The sequence below is a fragment of the Eleutherodactylus coqui genome, chromosome 1 (genome assembly GCF_035609145.1).
Source record: "Eleutherodactylus coqui strain aEleCoq1 chromosome 1, aEleCoq1.hap1, whole genome shotgun sequence".
NCBI classification, from domain to species: domain Eukaryota; kingdom Metazoa; phylum Chordata; class Amphibia; order Anura; family Eleutherodactylidae; genus Eleutherodactylus; species Eleutherodactylus coqui.
In genome coordinates this window covers 347,117,045-347,138,679 of record NC_089837.1, presented here as the reverse complement: position 1 = coordinate 347,138,679, position 21,635 = coordinate 347,117,045, and the positions used below count along the sequence as shown (strand labels likewise).

At 43.5% G+C, this 21,635-nt stretch overlaps 1 protein-coding gene across 1 annotated transcript in view; it reads left to right on the top strand.

Annotated features, from left to right (window-relative positions):
• GALNT17 (polypeptide N-acetylgalactosaminyltransferase 17) overlaps positions 1-21,354 on the top strand; it is a 357,786-nt gene extending 336,432 nt beyond the window's left edge. The window contains exons 8-12 of the mRNA XM_066576414.1: positions 1,209-1,394; positions 2,031-2,168; positions 5,770-5,865; positions 10,687-10,854; positions 19,549-21,354. Of these exons, the coding sequence (XP_066432511.1) occupies positions 1,209-1,394; positions 2,031-2,168; positions 5,770-5,865; positions 10,687-10,854; positions 19,549-19,677 (717 nt within the window). The 3' untranslated portion in view covers positions 19,678-21,354. The remainder of the gene's footprint in view (positions 1-1,208; positions 1,395-2,030; positions 2,169-5,769; positions 5,866-10,686; positions 10,855-19,548) is intronic.
• Positions 21,355-21,635: the final 281 nt, after the last annotated feature.

Sequence of the window (21,635 nt, the reverse complement as noted above, 5' to 3'; positions counted from 1 at the left end):
AAAGCAAAAGAGGAAAGCATAGAGTCAAAAGATCAATACCATTTTACCTGGCAATAACGGTGTAAATCTGCAGCGTAGTTCCTCTGGTCAGCAAACCTAATTCAATGTAAACCTGTCATCTCTTTCTCAGTAACGGTAAATTGCATATACTGTGCTTTTGGCTAAAATACTATTTCATTTTAAGAACACCCTTTGGTTCATGTATTTTTTAATGAAGAAACATCAGGTCACACCATAGCAAAGAGAATACCCGTGTATGTTACACAAGTTAAAGGGGTTGTCCCGCGCCGAAAGATAAAATTTTTTTTTGCCCAGTCCCCCAGTACCTGCAAAGGAAAACCGCTGACATGTGTTATTAAAAAAAAAAAAATCCCTTACCTGAATCCCAGTTCAGCAACTTTAAAAAATCTTCTGTCCAAGATGGCTGCCGCTGGTCTTCTCCCACAGTGCACCGCGGGTCTTCTCCCATGGTGCACCGTGGATGTTCTTCTGCTGTCTGCGCTCCACTGCCGATTCCAGTCACCTCATTGGCTGATCGGCACCATGTGACGGCGGAGCTACGCGATGATGCCGAGAAGGGGGAGGAGCCAGGACGCAGCTCATGAGCCCGGACCATCTAGGAGAAGAATCCTCTGTGAGCAAGCGCGACTGTTCCTGCGATCAGAGAAGAAGTTTGTTTGTCACCATGGAGACGGGGACGCCAACACCGGGAGGGGGTAAGTATATAACTTCTGTATGGCCAATATTTAATGCACGATGTATATTACAAAGTGCATTAATATGGCCATACAGAAGTGTATAACTGCACTTGCTGTTGCGGGACAACCCCTTTAAACGCTTGTGTCATGAAAACAAGCCCTTCTGTAAAGCCAGCTGATTGTCATGGGTCATTCTTCTGGGTGCCAGGGAAAATTGAATTTTGGCATATATTTCCCCTGTAGTAGTCATTCAAATAAATGGTTGACATTGTAATATATGTTTGGGCTGGGTCCACCAAAGTAGAGCTCTACGTACTTGACAATCTGGGGTCCTGATTGGGGAACCCTCTCTTAACAGTTCTTGTTTCTGTGCTCACCTATGCTTACGTTACAGTAGGCAATTTCAGTGCTGTCGTCCTAAGCGGTACTAAAAAAATTGCAGTAGGGACTTCTTAATAAAAAGTCTTGAGTTGCCTCGCTTCTATTATTGAAAATCTTCCTTTATTCCAGGTGTGGCTGTGTGGTGGAAGTATGGAAGTCCTACCATGTTCAAGAGTGGCCCACATAGAGCGCAAAAGAAAGCCATATAACAATAACATTGATTTCTACACAAAGAGAAATGCTTTACGGGTAGCTGAAGTTTGGATGGATGACTACAAATCTCATGTTTACATTGCATGGAATTTACCATTAGAGGTAATGTATAAGCAGCACACAGTATATCCAGCACTAGACTTAAAGGAGCATTTTCTTCTTAGAAAAATATATACTATGAATATGCCACAAAAGTTTCTCCGTAACGTATTCCCTGACCCTAGCCTAATTATATGTCGCAGCACGGGGTGTTCAGGAGTACAGAAACAGCAGAGTGGGCTACTCTGCACTATTTCCATAACTCTCATAGAACAGAATGGGAGTTACTCTAACAGAGTAGTACAATGAGCTATGCTGTTTCTATGCCTCCCGACTTATGGAAAAAATATTCACTTTAAAGGGAGTTGCAGAAAAAGTGTAGCACGGCTCACTCAGCTTATTCTGTACTCCAGGCCATACCAAGTAGTATTACCATCATGGTGGACCACTGTTCCATTTTTTTCTATGAGATGGATGAAGATAGCTGAGCACATCACTCTCCCACTATCCCATAGAAGTGAATGGAGCAATAGTTATGCATGCACACCACCTCTCCATTTACAAGGGGCATTGAGTGTTTTGGGAATGCTGGATTGGACCCCCAGCAACCAGACATTTATCTTATCCAGTGTATAGGGAATAAATGTATTTAATGTAAACTGCTTACAGTTCTTGTTTTTATCATTCTACCATTTTCAGAACCCAGGTATTGATATTGGTGACATATCAGAAAGAATTGCTTTAAGGAAAAGCTTGAAGTGCAAGAACTTCCAGTGGTACTTGGATAATGTTTATCCAGAAATGAGAAGATACAATAATACTGTTGCTTATGGAGAGGTACAGTATAGTAAACATTGTCTACATGCTGTTTGAATACTTCCTTTAAAGGAAAAACTCACCACCTACTGTGGCAACCTGTTCCACTAATTCATGACTCTCACTCAGAAAGCTTTTTCTAATATCTAATCTCTCCCTTTCAGTTTCATGCCATCGCTTCTAGTCTTTCCTTTTCATGTGAAAATAGAGATGATCCCTCTGCACTGTGGTAGCCTGTTAGATATTTGTAGACATCTATTAAGTCTCCTCTCAGTCTTATTTTTTGAAAGCTAAACATTCCCAAGTACTTTAACTGTTCCTCATTTGACTCTTCTTTGAACTTGCTCCAATTTGTTGATGTCATTTCTAAATTGGGGTACCCAGAACTGGACCCAGTATTCCAGATGAAGTCTGGCTAAGGAAGAGTAGAGGGGGATAATTACCTCACGTAATCTAGACTCTATGCTACTCTTAATAGATCCCAAAATTGTGTTTGCATTTTTGCTACTGCATCACACTGTTGACTCATGTTCAGTCTGTGATCTATTAGTATACCCAAATCTTTTTCACATGTGCTTCTGCTTAGCTCAATTTCTCCCATTCTGTATGTGTTTTTTTCTGCCTAAATGTAGAGCTTTTCAATTCTCCTCAAATACCAGTCTGTTAGTTGCCACCAACTGTTCAAGCTTGTCCAGATCCTTTTCTCCAGTGTTAGCCATCCCTCCTAGCTTTGTGCCATCTGCAAATTTGATCAGTTTTTCCTCAATTCCCTCCTCTAGATCATTTATAGACATGTTGAATAACACTGGGCCTAGGACAGAGTCTTGTGGTACCCCACTTGAGACATTCTTCCACTTGGATTTGTAGCCATTTATGACCACTCTATGAGTATAATCACTCATACAGTTGTGAGTTCACATAACAGTTTGCTTGTTAATCCCATATTTGGCCATTTTTTCAATAAGGAAAACATGGTAAAATGTGGGATTGACAAGGCAATTTAGGTGGACTCACAATGATTCATTTTCTTTAAAGTTCCCTTTTTTGTTCACCAACAAATTCTGCCCCAAATCTAGTCACTTTTTTATCCGTAACAACCCCATTTCATTACCAATAATTTCCTACCTATTTTAGACTGGGTTATTGAAGTGTTTTGAAGTAAAATTTCTGTATTACCCTGTTTCTGCCCATTTTGCAAAATGTCTAACAACTCGCCAACAATGTTGTACAGTAGATTACGAGACAAACAGCAACATAAAGAGGCAAATCTTTTGCATGCACGATAGTGTTTTACCACCAAAATCTGTGGACAGACTATATAGTAAGTTATAGCACCCATAAAATTCAAACCAGTAATGTGTTTTTACAACAAAAATACAACTAAAATATGCTGGGACTCATTTATCAAAGCTGTCTAATGGAAAAGCTGTCTTTGTTGCATGTAGCAACCAATTGGAGTTCAGCTTTCATTTCTGGAAGCCATACTCTGATTGGTTGTTATGGGCAACAAAAACAGTTTTTCTTTTAGACACTTTTGATAAATGAGGCCTATTGTATATCAATACAACATTTAAGATTATAGTATTCATTTTGCCAGTACTGCTTATATTCAGTGATTTACATTATAAATAAAATTGTTTAACTTCAATTTGGCAGAATAGCTAAGGAAGCAAGTAGATACATTTTTCACAACTATGTACAGGTACCAACAGCTCAGTAGTAAATTACATAGTCTCTAAATAATGATAGACTTGTGTAAATCCAGTCTTGTCACCTACATTGGAAAGAAGAGCTGGAAGTGAGTATACATATTGTCCTTTAGCATTTCTATTAAAGAAACCTGAGGGGAAACCAGTATCAGGCAATGTTCACCTCCTGGAGTTTTCCTTCACAATAAACCAAAACAATAAACATAGGCTATATAGCGGATGTACAATATTTATAATGCATGCTTTTTACTTAGAGTCTTCTCAAACTTTTCACTATGTGGAGGTCAGATGATTTTCCTATATGCTTTGAAATAGTTTTCAAACAAGTTATAACTGTCTTGTGTTAGTGTTTTAGAGACGAATGTTAAAATGACTTTTTGTCATTCTCTCTGTAGCACTAACATATTTCATATATCTGCAAAATGTTAGAGAGAAGTATAAAGCAAATTACAACATTAAGCAAATAAGAGAGCACTAGGACCCAAATCTGATTTTCCTTTGTTAATATTGTTAGCCCCTCAATGACCAACAATTTTTCACATTTTTAGTTTTATTTTTTTTTCCTGAATTCATGAATGGGTGAGTGCTGCCTCTGATTGGCTAAGTGCAGGGACCAATCACAGGCAGCTCTCAGCTGTCATTCAATAGCTGAGAGCTGTCTCTGATTGGTCACAGTGCTCAGCCAATCAGAGCTAGCCCATTCAGCAGGCGGGGATTTTTTAGCAGTGCTGGAGAAGAGCTGGCTAGACATGCCTGTGCCCCAGCAGCTGCAGAGAGGTGAGTATATATTTTTTTAAATTTTTTACACAATTGTGCGCAGCTTTTCAGGGAAGGGCTTATATTTTAAGCCCTTCCCCGAAAATCACTGCAGGACTTGCCGGCAGCCCATTGCTTTCAATGGAGCCGGCTGTATTGCTGGCTCCATTGGATTCAAACGGAGAACATCGCGTTCCTGTGCCACAGCTGTGACAGCTGTGGCAGAGGATTTCGATCTTCACTATATGCTCTCAATGGGGTCGTCGCTGCTGCTGCCGGCCCCATTGGGTGCAAGGTGAAACATCCAGGGATTACACATACATAAAACACCGGCTGCCACATCCAGGGGTTTCACATACAAAAAACACCGGCTGCCGCAGTTACCTGTGTTTTGCGAACCGGTGTCCTATCATTTTCACCGCAGGCGTTTTTTCAAATGAAAAGTTTGCACATGTGACCGCTGCTATTGAAAAGCATTGGTTCTATCTAGTGCGATTTTTTTTATGCGCAGAAAAACGCACGTTAAAACGCCCGTTTGACTGAGCCCTCATAGCTCAGACTTCCATGGACATGACAACAGTTACGCTTGTGCGCATTGTGCTTCACTGTGCATGCACTGGAAACTGTGGGAAGATTTGCATGGCTCACAACACATTAACATGGCTCATAACACATCAAGGTACTTACAAAGATAGCATGCTCCAAGCTAATGTTTGGCATGCTACATTGGTCTATTTATGCCAAACAATAAGCTTATGGGCTAAAAGTAGGTGACCCGCTGAGTCTGGGGATGTACGTACCTCCCCTGTCATACCCCTGATGTAACCGCTAGAAGCCACAACTCACTGCATTAAGCTGATTGTAATTTTATAATGGGTAGAGTATTTAGCAGTGACACTCAATGCATTGAGCTGTGGCTTTTAGTGTTCACACTGCAGGAACAACAGGGGAACTAAGTATAACACTTACACACTTAGCTTTGCTTATAGGGCTAAAAGTAGGTGAAAGGATCTCTTTAAGAAGTGAAACTTTATTTTGAAAGACATTGTTCATTTATCACTTACTGAGCAATAGATTGGTTTTCAAATAGTTTCAAAGACTTCAAATATTCTTTCAAAATATAAAAATGAAAAAACCTAATGTTCTTGTTTTCACAGCTACGGAACAACAAAGCTAAAGATGTTTGTCTAGACCAAGGCCCACAGGAGAATCACACAGCTATAATGTATCCGTGCCATGGATGGGGCCCTCAGGTTAGATCTCTTTCAATTTGTTTTATGGTTCACAGTTCATCAGTTAGAGTCACATATAGATGATTATAAAGATTTACACAATTGATCAGTAATAGTTTGGTTATTCTGGAATAATGAATGTACGGTTATTGCATTACTTTGAGGCTTGTTTGGAAGCATAAATATACATAAAACCACTGAAGTGATATTATTTTCTGACTTTTGTCATCAGATCTAATTATCAAACACATCTGCATCACATTCATTAGTCCTATCAAAATAATGTAATAGTAGAAGACTACCCAATTAAAAAGAAAAAAAAGCTGTTCATATTAATATACCTTAGTTAAATGGTCAAAAAGTTTTCAACAAACTTATGCTTATGTGATAGCAAAAGTAATAACCAGCAGAAATGTAAATCACTCTATCTTCCTAAAATAGTAGTTTTGTGCTGGAAAATCACTTTAAAGTGCTGCCCACAAGGGGTCCATAGTCCTTCTAATTTGCTGTCCACTGCCTGTTGGCAAGTGACATCTGTCTCTGCCAACAGAGATAGCAAGAGAGAACCCAGGAAGTGAGACTGTTTTGTCTCATATAATGTCATATATTAGTCATATAATGGTTAGAAATAATGTAAGTCCTCATGTACACAGCTTATTATGAAAAGTTATCTGAAAAGTTAGGTACGTTATGGCCCCCTGTCCATGAACGTGATTTCGCCGGCAGTAAATCGCCGGCAAATCACGCCGTGTGAAGTTTTCCCGGCTCCCTGTCCACGAGCAGAGAATCATTGCGATTTTCCGCTCGCGGACGTCAATTCGCAGCATGCTGCGAATTGCCCCGATTCTCCGCAGTCAGCCTATCAGATTATAAAGAATTTCAGGGAGGATGAACTTGCTGTAACAATTTCCATGCTTTATTAAATATAGCTCAATACATCACGGCAGGGATGTGCCCACGGAGAACGCATTTCGATCTTAAAGGAGATGTCTCGAGGAAGCAGTGAATTTTTTTTTTTGCCCAGTCCCCCCCATTAAGTACACATTACTAAGCCCCCCTGTAAATGACTTTTCTAGCTGGTTCGTACTTACCGTTCCAGCATTTCAGCAACTTATAAAAGTTTCCCCAAGATGGCCGCCGGCTCTTTTCCCGTCGCTCGCTGCAGCCCGACGTGCGCGCTCCCGAGACGCTGCCAGCTGTGTCTCCATGGCAACCAGACGCCCCACAGCCGCCGACCGGACCCACCGCAGCCGCCGACCAGTCACCCACCGCCAGGCAGCAGGTAACCGGCGCAGCCCCCCCCCCATCACAGCGGCAGCCCCCCCGGCGCAGCGCCAGCCCCCCCCCCGGCCCAGCGCTAGTTCCCCCGGCGCAGCGACAGCCCCCCCGGCCCAGCGCTAGTTCCCCCGGCGCAGCGACAGCCCCCCCCGGCCCAGCGACAGCCCCCCCCCGGCCTAGCGACAGCCCCCCCCCCGGCCCAGCGCTAGTTCCCCCGGCGCAGCGGCAGCCCCCCCCCCCCCCCCCCGGCGCAGCCCGGCGCAGCGGCAGCCCCCCCGGCCCATCACTTACCAGGACTGCTGGACGGCGGGACAGCTGGGCGGCTTCTCCGGACAGCTCGGCAGCTCTGCACCTTCCTCTAACAGAGCTGTAGAGGGGAGCACACTGAAGCGGCTCGTGCTGAATGGAGAAGACCGGACTGCGCAAGCGCGTCTAAAAAAGCAAGCTGCCGGCGAATTTAGACGGAACCATGGAGACGAGGACGCTAGCAACGGAGCAGGTAAGTGGAATAACTTCTGTATGGCTCATATTTAATGCACGATGTATATTACAAAGTGCATTAATATGGCCATACGGAAGTGTATACCCCCACTTTGTTTCGCGAGACCACCCCTTTAACTTCAGACCTTACTCATAAGACACTGATAAGTAAGGTCTGAAGATAAGATCGAAACGCGTCCTCCGTGGGCACATCCCTGCCATGATGTATTAAGCTATATTTAATAAAGTATGGAAGTTGTTACAGCAAGTTCATCCTCCCTGAAATTCTTTATACTGTTGGACAAATAGCCATCTGGATCGAATGGCAATGAACTAAAGACACTTCCATACTACAAGAAGATGAATCAGTGCTAAGAAGAAATGAAAAAGGAAAAACAAGATACCAAACGTGGAGGTGAGCTTTAACTTTATATTTCTATCTATCAGATTAGGCTGACCGGTGGAGATTCGTCTGCGGCTCCTGCTCCCGGGCGGCGGCGCAACCCCCTTGGACAGGGGGCCTATAAGTTTATTTTATATTTTTTGCCAGGATTCCTTCCCCTGTTTTTGTACCATTAATACCATAGATGTACACAAATGTAATCTGTTTTTAAATATTAAAGATGTTTTCTGACTTGAAAATTGCATAAAAATGGTTTACATGCAGTAAGATGTATCACTTAGGCTGAATGCCCATGGGCGTATTTGCACTGCGGGATCTGGAGCAGTCATTCGCCTCCAGATCCCGCAGCAAATACTGCCCTTAGACACGCTATGCAAAATGCTTTTCCATGCCCATGAACGGAAATCACTCGCGATTTTCCGCTCGCGGGTGAAAATGGCAGCATGTCCTATTCTAGTGCGAGCCTCACATGGACGGCTTCAATTGCAGTCAATGGAAGCTGTCCATCCCACGGCAAGTCGCAGCAGACCCACAGCATTGTCGGCGCAACTCTCTGCACCATGCATGTGCCACAGCGTGCCAGCTGGCACATCCGCAAAGCAGAAAAAAGACAAGATGACAGGTACGCGGGGGTAACCGCCGGAGCAAAAGGTCTGATTCCGCTGCAAGATTTCGCAGTCGGAATCCGACCCGGACGTGTGCATTCAGCCTTGCTAATATAGTGTCAGTACTTGAAATCCGTCTGCAAGCCAATCTCACATACAGTCACATGATCATGCTCCTAGTGTTTATCTCCTGCTTGTGTGACATTTTGTACATTTATTATGTGGTTATCTCCCTACTCCCTATGTTCTCTCATTTTCTCTGATGTATGGGGTCACACATCACATGCCTCCCATCTTCAATGCCTCTCAGCTCTTCCTCTCTCTTTCTGCTTCTAAAGGGATCTGGTTTCAGGTGCCAGGCAGCAGATTGTGCTGTGAGCAGTAGAACTGAAGAGCTGCATATGGTAGCAGTGATATGTAGTATAAGAAGAGCGGCATGTAGGCAGCTGTCATTAGAGATAGTGTCTGTAGGAGGGGAGAGAAATTATGGGGTCTTCAGTTCTTTATACAGTAAACCCTGTGCGAGTCAGGTTTCACATGACAAAAATATGTAAAAAATCAAATCAAAATCCCTGCCTCATGAAAGAGCTGCTTCTGATTGGCTGAGGTGCTCAGCCAATCACTGACAGCTCTTGCCTGTCATTCATTGAATGGCCGAAAGCTGCCTGTGATTGGCTGAGCATTTCAGCCAATCAGAAGCAACTCTTTCAGCAAGCAGGGATTTTAGTTCCCCGCCTGCTGAAAGAACTTCAGTGCAGAGCTGGGGACAGCAGAGACAGGATGCGACTGAGCCCCGGCAACTGAAGAAAGGTGAGTATGATTTTTTTTTTTTTACACTAGTTTGGGTTGTTTTTCAGGGAAGGGTTTATATTTAAAGTCCTTCCCTGAAAAACAATTAAGGGGTTCCAGCAGCTGAATCCTCTACCGCAGCTGTCATCTGTGACAGCTGCGGTAGGGAATTCTTTATTCCCTGCGAGGATGAAGAAAACATCTGCCACATGTGGCAGATGTGTTCTTCATCCCTGCGGGGTACACGGCAGAGGCAGACAGGTAAGTATATATTTTTTTTTTTTTATTCATTTCTTTTAACACTCAAATGGATGATTTTTCAGGGAAGAGCTTATATTTAAAGCTCTTTCCTGAAAAATCACTTCAGGCTTGCCGGCAGACCATTGCCTTCAATGGAGCCGCCGACAGCAGTTGCGGCTCTATTGAAGGCAATGCACGGACCTTTACACACACGTGTTTTTGCGCGTACATGGGTGCGCAACTATGTACGCACACGCACATGCTTGTGTGAAGCCACCCTTAGAACCATTAGGAGATAAGGTCATGTGATAGTGCCCTGTCACCACATGATTATGATGTTGCCAAAAGCTTTTAAAAGTGGAGGGTTGCACATATTTCTAGCACAGACTTTCAGTTGCTTACTTTTAAACAAGAATGTAAATTATTAGAAAATCTCATTGAACAGAGGACAAGGCACCTGAAACTGCAGAATGTGGAATAAAGAATATAATTATAGTGAGGAAAGTAACAAAATAGGTAAAGCATACCATTCGTTGAGTCTGTATCTTCTCTTTCCTCGGTTGATCCTGTTGATTAAATTATTTAGCAAGATACAGTCTATGCCAATTTTATCTACATTATATACATTGTAAATAATCAAATACTCTAATACTAATGGACAGCACCGGATTTACAGTAAGGAAATAATATGCTGCACAAAAAGGAAGACTAATGTTACTAGCAGAAATTGACTTTTAAATTAAGGGGGTATTTACTACTTGTCCACCAGACAAGCAATTAAAGAGTAAAAAAATATATGTCAAGGCTTTTTAAATATAATGAGTGCAAAGCAAAATAGTTTCAAAATTGTAATCAAATCTTATAAAAGGAAATTAATTATCAGTCATCCAGGATATACATAAATAAAATTAGTGCTTTACTTGTTCTCAGATCCTTGTAGGCAGCAAGCTATAATTATAATTAGTTGACAGGTAATAAGTGTCTGGAGCATGTACAGATGTATTTTCTTTCTGCAATAGCATCACTAATTCTCTTATATATCCATAGCTTGGAAGATATACAAAAGAAGGCTACCTTCATCTGGGTACTCTAGGGAGCACAATCCTTTTACCAGATACACGCTGTTTAGTGGATAATAAAAAAAGTAAATTTCCCCAACTTATGGATTGTGATAAGGTGAAAAGCACACTTCATAAACGCTGGAGCTTTATACAGGTAACTATTGGTTATTATTGGCCAATTAAGAAGCATCTTTGAACATGCATGAGTTTCTGCATTTCTTAAAATATTGTTGTTTATTGGCTTTAAGAAATACGTTAATACAAGGTAAGTCTTGTAAAGAGGCTTTGCATTTGTTAGTGCAATTAATGCAAATGTTTTTACAATATTTTTAATTTGTACATAAACTGTTGTTGTTACGGCACTCTGTCCCCCGAGCGCCAGGTGGGGTGCCCTGAACTTCCCGCACCCCACTGTCCCTGCCTACTTGCCTCGGCCCTGGCTAACCCCAGGCGGACAACTGGTCGGCGGTCCCTGCTCTGGCTAGGGAACTGGCGACTACCTAGATGGAACTACTAACGGGGGACAGAGTGCCGACAGAAGAGGCAGGTGGAACAGACCAACAGAACTTACAAGGCAGAGTAAGGCTGGAGATGGAGCTCACAGGCAAACTGAAAGGACACTGACTAGCAACTAGAGCAGACTGAGACAGACCTGACTAGAGGCTAACAGAACCAATAACTGGTAGTGAGCTCAGGTCACTGCCAGCCTTTTAACTTAAAGCCTCCGCCCAGGGCGGAGAGTGGGAGGAGCCGACTCTCCCACTGTTGCATATGGAAGGTGGAGGAGAGCGGGCGGCACCCTATGGGCGGACACGCCCACGCTGCTGCACGCTGGCTGCTCCACGCCGCAGGGAGAGCCCCGACAGCAGAGCTCCGGGACGCCGGAGCCGTTATCGGAGCGGCACGCGTCGGCCGCGGGACCCAGCGCTGCCCTGCATGGTAACATTACCCCCCTCTGATGGGGGACCTCCGGGCCCCCGGAAACTCGACCAGGCTTATCCGAAAAACGACGGTGGAACCACCGTACCAACACGGGAGCGTGAACATCACGTGCGGCCACCCAGGAATGATCTTCTGGTCGAAAACCCTTCCAGGCCACCAAATATTGTAGGGTTCCTCGACACCGACGAGAATCCAGTATCTCCTGGACCTCGTATTCAACTTCATCCCGGACCAGGGTAGGCGGAGGTGGACCGGAGGTGGGCATCACCGAAGGGACAAAAGGTTTCAATATGGACTTATGGAATACCCTGTGAACCCTCCATGTGGCTGGCAACCCCAGCTCATAGGCTAGTTGGTTCACCACACGTGCGATGGCAAACGGCCCCACGTAACGTGACGCCAGCTTCAAGGATGGGACCCGCAATTTGAGATTTTTAGAAGACAGGTATACCTTCTCTCCCACCCTGTAAGGTTCAGACACAGACAGACTCTTCCCACTACGCAACTGCATACGGGCACCCGCTGCCTCCAAGTTTCTCTGTACCTCTTTCCATACTCCCCGAAGCGTATCTGTGGCGACATCAGCTGCAGGACAGACCGACGGAGAAGGGATTGCTGTAAGGAAGCGAGGATGCTGACCGTATACACAAAAAAATGGAGACACCCCAGTGGAAGAACAAAGGCGGTTGTTTAGTGCAAACTCTGTCAACGGCAGGAACTCTGCCCACTGACGGAACGCTGAAGAGAAGGAAAGCGACGTTCCCAGGTTTCTGCAGAAGGCACGCCAAAACTGCGACACAAACTGAACCCCGCGATCAGATACAATATTTTGGGGAACCCCATGTAGGCGAATTATTTCCTTTACAAAAATCGTGGCGAATTCTTTTGCCGAGGGTAGCTTTTTTAACGCCACAAAATGTGCCATCTTTGAGAACCGGTCGACCACCACTAAGATAGTGGTGCACTTCTGGGATTCTGGTAGGTCAGTGATGAAATCTACTGATAAGTGCGACCATGGACTGGAAGGAACCGGTAGCAGTCTCAGAGGACCCTCCGGAGGACGCCGCCGACTCTTATTGCGAGCACAGACCGAGCAACCCCTCACAAAGTTGCGGATCTCCTGAGACATGCCTGGCCACCAGAAGTGTCTGGAACAAAGCTCCAGGGTTCCCTGGAACCCTGGATGCCCGGCGAGAGCCGACGAGTGAGACTCATCCATGACTCTAGGGCGTAGGGTCCCTGGCACAAACCATCTGCCCTCCAGCACCCCCGAAGGAGCGTCCTGTTGAGCATCCTGTAGTTGAGGGACAAAGTTAGACTCTACAGCTGCCACCACCACGCCGGGGGCTAAGATATTCTTAGGAGTCATGGTCTCACTATCCGCTACCCCGAAACTCCGTGACAGGGTGTCCGCCTTCACGTTCTTCTCTCCTGGGATATATGTCACAACGAAATTAAACCTGGCGAAGAACAACGCCCACCTGGCTTGACGAGCTGTGAGTCTTTTCGCATTGGCGAGATATACCAGATTCTTGTGATCAGTATATACGGTAATTGGGTGTCTAGCACCCTCAAGATGGTGTCGCCACTCTTCCAGAGCCCATTTGATAGCCAATAATTCACGGTTACCCACGTCGTAGTTGCGCTCTGCTGAATTGAACTTCCGCGAAAAGAACGCACATGGGCTATACCCAGACCTCCCACTGACTTCCTGCGACAATACTGCTCCTGTCCCCACTTCAGACGCATCTACCTCAATAAAAAAGGGTAGTCGTGCGTCCGGCTGTATTAGCAGCGGGGCAGTCGTGAATGCCCTTTTTAGACAGCTAAAGGCCTTAAGGGCTGCAGGCGACCACTTACCCAAGTCGGCCCCCTTCTTAGTCAGGTCGGTCAGAGGTTGAGCAATAACTGAGTAATTCCTAATGAATTTGCGGTAAAAATTTGCAAAACCTAAGAACCGCTGGAGAGCCTTGAGGTTGTCTGGTCTGACCCATTGGGAGATTGATGCTACTTTATTAGACTCCATCTGAATCTCCATGGGTGAGATTACATAACCAAGGAAGGATACTTGTTTAGAACCAAATGTACATTTCTCTAACTTGACAAAAAGTTGATACTCGCGCAAACGGGTCAGGACCAACCTCAGATGCCACGCATGTGAGTCCTAGTCAGGCGAGTACACCAGAATGTCATCAAGATAGATGACCAGAAATACCCCCAGGAAGTCGTGGAAGACCGCGTTCATAAAACCCTGAAACACAGCGGGGGCGTTGCAAAGTCCAAAAGGCATGACCAGACATTCAAAATGTCCTAACGGGGTGTTGAACACCGTCTTCCATTCATCTCCCTCTCTAATGCGAATTAAATTGTAAGCCCCCCGCAAGTCCAGTTTGGAGAACCAGTGGGCCCCTACCACCTGATTCAACAAGTCAGGAATTAGGGGCAAGGAGCACTGGTTCTTCACAGTGATTTTATTCAAGGCCCGATAATCCACACACGGCCTTAGTGTCCCGTCCTTCTTCTCTACAAAGAAGAGACCTGCCCCGGCAGGGGACCTGGACAGCCGGATATGTCGGTTGGCCAGAGCCTCCGAGACATAGGACTTGAGGGCTTCATGCTCACGGCCTGACAAATTGAAAATGGCTCCCTTAGGGATGGGACTGTCGGGAATCACATCAATACCACAGTCCCACTCCCTATGAGGAGGCAGAGCTTTAGACAGTTTTTTGGAGAATACATCCTGAAAGTCTGACAAATACTCCGGAATGAGCACCGTATCTGCGGAGCACACAGCTATGGTAGACAGGTGATTATGACAGGATGATCCCCAATGAGTCAATTCCCGGGTGGACCAATCGAATTGGGGATTGTGCAGTGCCAACCAGGGCATACCAAGCACCACATCAACCAACATTTTTTCCATAACCAGGAAAGACAGTTCTTCCGAGTGGAGGATCCCCACCGTGAACTGTAATCTTGGGGTCCTCCATCATACCAGGCCTGTAGAGAGAGGGGTAGCATCAATACTGGTAAAATGAATTGGCGTCTTCAGCGCCACAAATTCCGCCATCAGAGAACGGACAAAACACAGACTTATCAAGTTAGCGGCTGCTCCGGAATCAATAAACGCCCGCCCTGATTGGGAAAAATCCCGGAATCTAACATGACACGGTACCAAAAGTTTAGGAAGTACCTGAAGTCCTAGGCGATCCTCCCTACAATCGCCTAGGACTTGGAGTTTTCCGCCAGTTCCGGCTGCGAGCGTTGAGACCTCAGTGGGCAGGTTATCACCCGATGTCCAGCTTTCCCGCAGTAGAGGCAGAGACGATGCAACAAACGGATCCGGCGTCGCTCTTTGGGGTCCAGCGGATCCACCTCTATCGGCTCGGGCACAGAGACGGGTAAGGAGGAAGAGGGACCAGGGCAACCGACCTCCCTGACTCTACGGGTCTGCCTGTCCTGCTTCCTAGACCTGAGCCTCCTATCTGCCTTCACCGCTAGCTCCATAGCCTCCCTTAAGGACACGGGAACGGGATGGGAAATTAACAGGTCTTTAACTGCGTCCGAGAGGCCCTGCAGAAAAACATCTTTCAGAGCGCTATCTTTCCACGTCGTATCCCCCGCATAGCGTCTGAAGTTGGAGCAATAATCCTCCACACAAGATGACCCCTGCCGCAGCGCCAACAAACGCGAAACCGCCAACCCCGCTCGGTCCGGTTCGTCGAAGATACCCCCGAGTTCCTGGAAAAAGGAGTCCACGGACTGCAGGCAGGAGGAACCCTCGGGGATGGAAAAGGCCCAGGTCTGGGCAGAGCCCCGCAGCAGGGACATTATCAGCCCGACCCTCTGAGCCTCCGACCCGGAAGAACGGGGACGCATCCAAAAAAACAGGCGACACGCCTGTCGGAAAACAAAAAACTTGTTCCTCTCCCCAGAAAACACCTCGGGAAGAGGGCACTTGGGTTCTGGGCTGGTTGAGGCGTCCGGCCCCTGCGACACCCCCCGCAGCTCCTGGGCCACCATGCGGGCGGATAAATCCTGAATCACCGGCACCAAGGCCTGCAGCTGGTTCGTGAGGGAACTGATCGCCTCCATGACAAAACAGTTTTTTAATGGCCAGTTATTATGTTACGGCACTCTGCCCCCCGAGCGCCAGGTGGGGTGCCCTGAACTTCCCACAGCCCACTGTCCCTGCCTACTTGCCTCGGCCCTGGCTAACCCCAGGCGGACAACTGGGCGGCGGTCCCTGCTCTGGCTAGGGACCTGGCGACTACCTAGATGGAACTACTAACGGGGACAGAGTGCCGACAGAAAAGGCAGGTGGAACAGACCAACAGAACTTACAAGGCAGAGTAAGGCTGGAGATGGAGCTCACAGGCAAACTGAAAGGACACTGACTAGCAACTAGAGCAGACTGAGACAGACCTGACTAGAGGCTAACAGAACCAATAACTGGCAGTGAGCTCAGGTCACTGCCAGCCTTTTAACTTAAAGCCTCCGCCCAGGGGTGGAGAGTGGGAGGAGCCGACTCTCCCACTGTTGCATATGGAAGGTGGAGGAGAGCGGGCAGCACCCTATGGGCGGACACGCCGCTGCACGCTGGCTGCTCCATGCCGCCGGGAGAGCCCCGACAGCCGAGCTCCGGGACGCCGGAGCCGACATCGGAGCGGCGCGCGCCGGCCGTGGGACCCAACGCCACCCTGCATGGTAACAGTTGTTTTTCCGACACATAGTTTGTAAGCTATTAAGCAATAGGTATCAATCATAACAATATCAAAACAATTATGATGAAAAGTGCAGAAATGTAGAAGACTCAATCGAAGCATTATAATATGACTGTTAAATAAGTTCACACATCAGTAAAGTCTGTTGAAAAAATTAAAGAAAGAAAAAGTTAATAGCACTGAAAAAAACATCAAAATGAAGTTGACTTTATAAGTCTAAATGACTTGTCAACATTTTCAGTGACAACAACAATCAGGATAGCTTCCTGTGTAGAAAAAGGTGCCACAAATGACTTGGCAGCCGAGGCTTGTGTCCAGAAAAAATTCTTAATATTAACTGTGTAGCAGTATTATTTAGAGAATGTATAGTACTACGATTAGTTTCATTTATATATGGAGGTGGATGGTGATATTTTCTAAGCTTTTCATGGCACTACTACATGGCAATGTATACATTTTTTGCAGTCTGTTTGTGGTGGCATTGTGTAGCATTGCTATTTAGGCCAATATAGGGAATTGTTAATTGGCCAGCATATACAGTAGTATTGTACACTGCATGGCAGTACACAAAGTGTCATCCACTGTAGGGCTTTTCTTCAAGTTCTCCCCAAATTTGAATGCTTCTTTTGACCAGAGTTGCATTTTATAGCCATCAATATTATGGTACAGTGTGTTCGCATAAAGGCGGACTCACACGGGAATGTCTGCGCACGTATTTGCATGCACAATACACAGAGAATAGAGCCCATTGATTTCAATTGGTTTATTCTCATTACTTGTTTTTGCGCGAAAAAACACAGCATGCTCTATTTTGGTGCGCAATTGTATGCACTCAATACCCCCGCGATTGCGCAATATGCTACAGAATTTCACAGAAAAAAAACAACACATCTGGAACTAATGAGGCTAAATAGCCTTTTAAATTGGGGCATGGCTGTGACCTGCACCTATGTGAGACAGCCCTGTAAGCAGAAAAAGTACAGTAATATATTCAAAAGCTCGATGTTCACTGTGCAAATAAGCTGTGCTTACGCAACCATTTTTGCGCCATACAGTCCGGCTTAAGGGTAGATTTGCTGTGGAAATGCTTATAAGTGAAAATCTGTTCTTTGTATCTGAATGGGGTGGATTATGCAGCCTGTGCATGGATTTTTACAAGTCACATTCAGATGCATAGAACAGTCACAAATATTTCCTTATGACATATGAGAATTTCCTTAATTTTCCGGGTTCAAATGTGTCAAAATACATGACAGAATAACCAAAAATACTTACCAATATCTCTATTCATAACTGAGCTTTAATACATGCCCTTTAAAAAGGCTAAGTCCACTTTAGATTTTTTGTATCACCGAGGGAACCACTAAATAATACGTAAAATATAACTTTTATTGATACAAAATTAAAATATTATAGGTAAAAGCGTGATCAATCTTTGGTAAATATCGTGCCTATAACGACCACTCGGCACCATATATTACAATATACTCCTAGGATAGATTTAGGAATTATAAATTGCACTGACGTATGTAGGTAACACGGTGAAGATTAACCGCACTATTAATGATGTCTTAGTGCGTATTCACAGTGTGCATACATCTCCAACTAAATCCAGCAATCAGTTAGATCTCACACACCAATTAGGGGATAAACCTATCGTTATATTAGTATGTATCCAGTGCACGAAAGGAAAGGAAGTAACTATAGATAACACACCATAAGGTCACGGGATAACTTCCATGAACCGTATTGCCCTTTTAGTTACTTAATCCCAAATGAAAACACTTATTTGTCAAACACTCTATCTGTTGGGCCATATACACCAAAGGATAGTCAATGGTGTATGTTCTCTGATAGAAATAGTATCACCATATCTCCATACTGGCACATAGGCCGTAATGGTGAAGGCCAGGAGAGAATGTACAAATTGTTTATCCCTTATAATAATATAGTGGTCAAGGATCGTATATTCATGTGATGATTATGACATACACGAAGTTTATCACTAAGAGTGTGAGTGGTTGGATAGTGGGGTTTAAACAGAGCAACTATCCAAGGTGTCAGTTCACCTAGTGTTAGATTAAATGCTAGAGTGTATTACTGACAGTATTCATACACCATGCTGCTTATAGGTGCTTATACTTATTTTTATTTTCATCAGTAAAGCACTTAATAGTTATGATGCCAACAGTGGTAACCTAAAGTCATATCCATATAAGTATACAGATAGACTAGGTTAACCCAACTGTTTATGGATCATCAAGAACTTTAAAGGAGGTATCATGTATGAGGCAGGACTGATTTATAGTCCTAAAGTAGCCTAATAACCGATCTCCTAAATAGTAATATAGCCCATTGAAATTGCACAGTTAGATACTGTATCAGAAACAGGACCGGTTTTCATACGGTCCAAGAACAACTATGCCTGATACTAGATCGCATCATAGACAATTTAGCCATAACTCCATTACGGCCTATGTGCCAGTATGTAGATATGGTGATACTATTTCTATCAGAGAACATACACCATTGACTATCCTTTGGTGTATATGGCCCAACAGATAGAGTGTTTGACAAATAAGTGTTTTCATTTGGGATTAAGTAACTAAAAGGGCAATACGGTTCATGGAAGTTATCCCGTGACCTTATGGTGTGTTATCTATAGTTACTTCCTTTCCTTTCGTGCACTGGATACATACTAATATAACGATAGGTTTATCCCCTAATTGGTGTGTGAGATCTAACTGATTGCTGGATTTAGTTGGAGATGTATGCACACTGTGAATACGCACTAAGACATCATTAATAGTGCGGTTAATCTTCACCGTGTTACCTACATACGTCAGTGCAATTTATAATTCCTAAATCTATCCTAGGAGTATATTGTAATATATGGTGCCGAGTGGTCGTTATAGGCACGATATTTACCAAAGATTGATCACGCTTTTACCTATAATATTTTAATTTTGTATCAATAAAAGTTATATTTTACGTATTATTTAGTGGTTCCCTCGGTGATACATTTATTCCTTTAGGGAATTTTTTCTGTCTCGGTGACGACCACTTTAGATTTTTTGCAGAATCCATTGGAGATTGACATATAGACAAAAGATTTATCTTTTCTAATTGATTTCTATGTTTAGTGCTTTTTAAACATATTTTTCTATCATTATTTCTTTCAGAATGGAGCAATAATGAATAAAGGTACAGGACGCTGCCTAGAAGTTGAGAACAGGGGCAATGCAGGAGTTGATTTGATTCTCCGGAGCTGTACAGGACAAAGGTGGACTATTAAAAACTTCATCAAATAGAAACAGGAAACATGGAGTGACTTGTAATCCGGAGATATTATAGACTTGGTCTCTTTCTTAAAGAGATATTTCTACTGAATTAACTCTTGGAGTTATTTCATGTCTTCTACTGTGGAGCGGGTCAGAAAATTTTCCTTCAGGATTTAATTTAACAGCAACCATTGAATTTATTCTTTGGGATTACAATGATCCAGTACCAAATTATCCATTTTGCATGCTTGATTGTTAGTTTAATAAAAGCAAAGCTCTGTGACCTAACATTTATGAAATTCCCTGGATATATCAGCACAAAGAACAATGAAACAGATGTAACAAGTTGTCTTCTATGCACCAAACATTCTTTTAAATATAGACTTTTTGCACTTCTGAGAACACAAGTCTTACTCATTAATGCAGTTGTCCCAAACTCGTGACTCTGGAGCCAAAAATGGCTCTTAGGCCTCTGAATGTGGATCCTCAGCTGTTGAACTTGGTACCAAAGTCAAAACTACATCTCCGTCAGGTGCCAGTATGGTAATTGCCTGGTCATGTAGCCAATACAATTTATAAAATGGGTAACAGATGGGTACTGCATAAGTGTAAGGGAATGAAAAAAAGCTTTCTATTGTAGTATAGCAAAGTAGTGGTGCGTATGATAGCACTAGGTTAAGTGAATGGTGTGCTCACCTACTGTTAAATAAACTTTATGATGAACATCCTGCTTGTGATGACAATAGCCAGCACTTAGAATGCTCTCTTTAAGATGGTGGAGTATACTGCACATCGATTTTAGTGGGGTCTTCATCCTAATAATCCAAACATATCAAAGAATCTGCAGCAAATACAGCAGCATCAAAGAAAATCCTCCCCAGAGGAGGCAGATCTTTCCAAAGTTTAGTAACCTTAATTTTTAAGCCATGTTTAAAACACTTTTAAAAGGGCAATCACCTCTTTTTACTTTATTATGTAATGAATGACCTATCTTTCTTTTATCAATACTTATCACTTTGTTTTATCTTTAATATAATTTTTCCTATTCAATATTGAACTCGGCACTATTTCTCATACTGGATAGTAGCTTGTGACCTTCAAAAGGTTGAGGACCTCTGCATTAATGGATAAATTACTTACTGTTGCCATAGTAACAAAGAGTTATCCATTAACAAATAATGCAATATTTACTTAAAATTTGTTCAGAACTTTAAATAAACTGAATAATCTCAGTTTAGCCTAAAACACAATGCAACCAAAGGTATTAGAATTTGAAATTGGGAATTGACCTATTTAACTATAGCTCAGAGCTATGGTGATATAAAATGAAGCTGTGCCATTAACGCTGTACTATAAAATGTTACCATTTCAAGAACACTGCTGATCAATTAGGACAACAGAGCAGGTACACAATGTAGTAAATCTAAGGTGTGTGCATTGCAATTACTAAGCATTTAACATTATATGGATGCAGTCATGGTAAATGTTGATTGGTTAAAACAGCATCTTAATAGAAACATTGCAAACTAGGAGCTTCAAATTGTAAATGAACAAGAATATATTATTGGTTTGGAGATCCAGTACTGTCTAATCTACAGGTTTGCTAAGCATGTTTTTATTTGTTTTATAAACATGTCATGCGTAAATGTATTGATTTCAATGGAACTGGAACAAAAAAAAAAACACAGCTCACAAATAAAGAAAACCATAATATGACTTGCTCAATATCTCAAATATATAAGCCGTGGAAGAATGTAATGGATACTATTTTTGACTGTGATGTGAACTAAACTTTTGACGTGATATCTGGGTTTCATTGATGATATTGGAGAATAGAGATGCTCCATGCATCATGCAGAATTCATTATAGAACATGCACCCAGTTTCTACAGATCATCCTAAGTATAATACTCTGCCTTAAAATATCTCTATCGTATGGATTTGGCAATAAACGCACCTATTTTACAATCACATATGTAATTCAAATA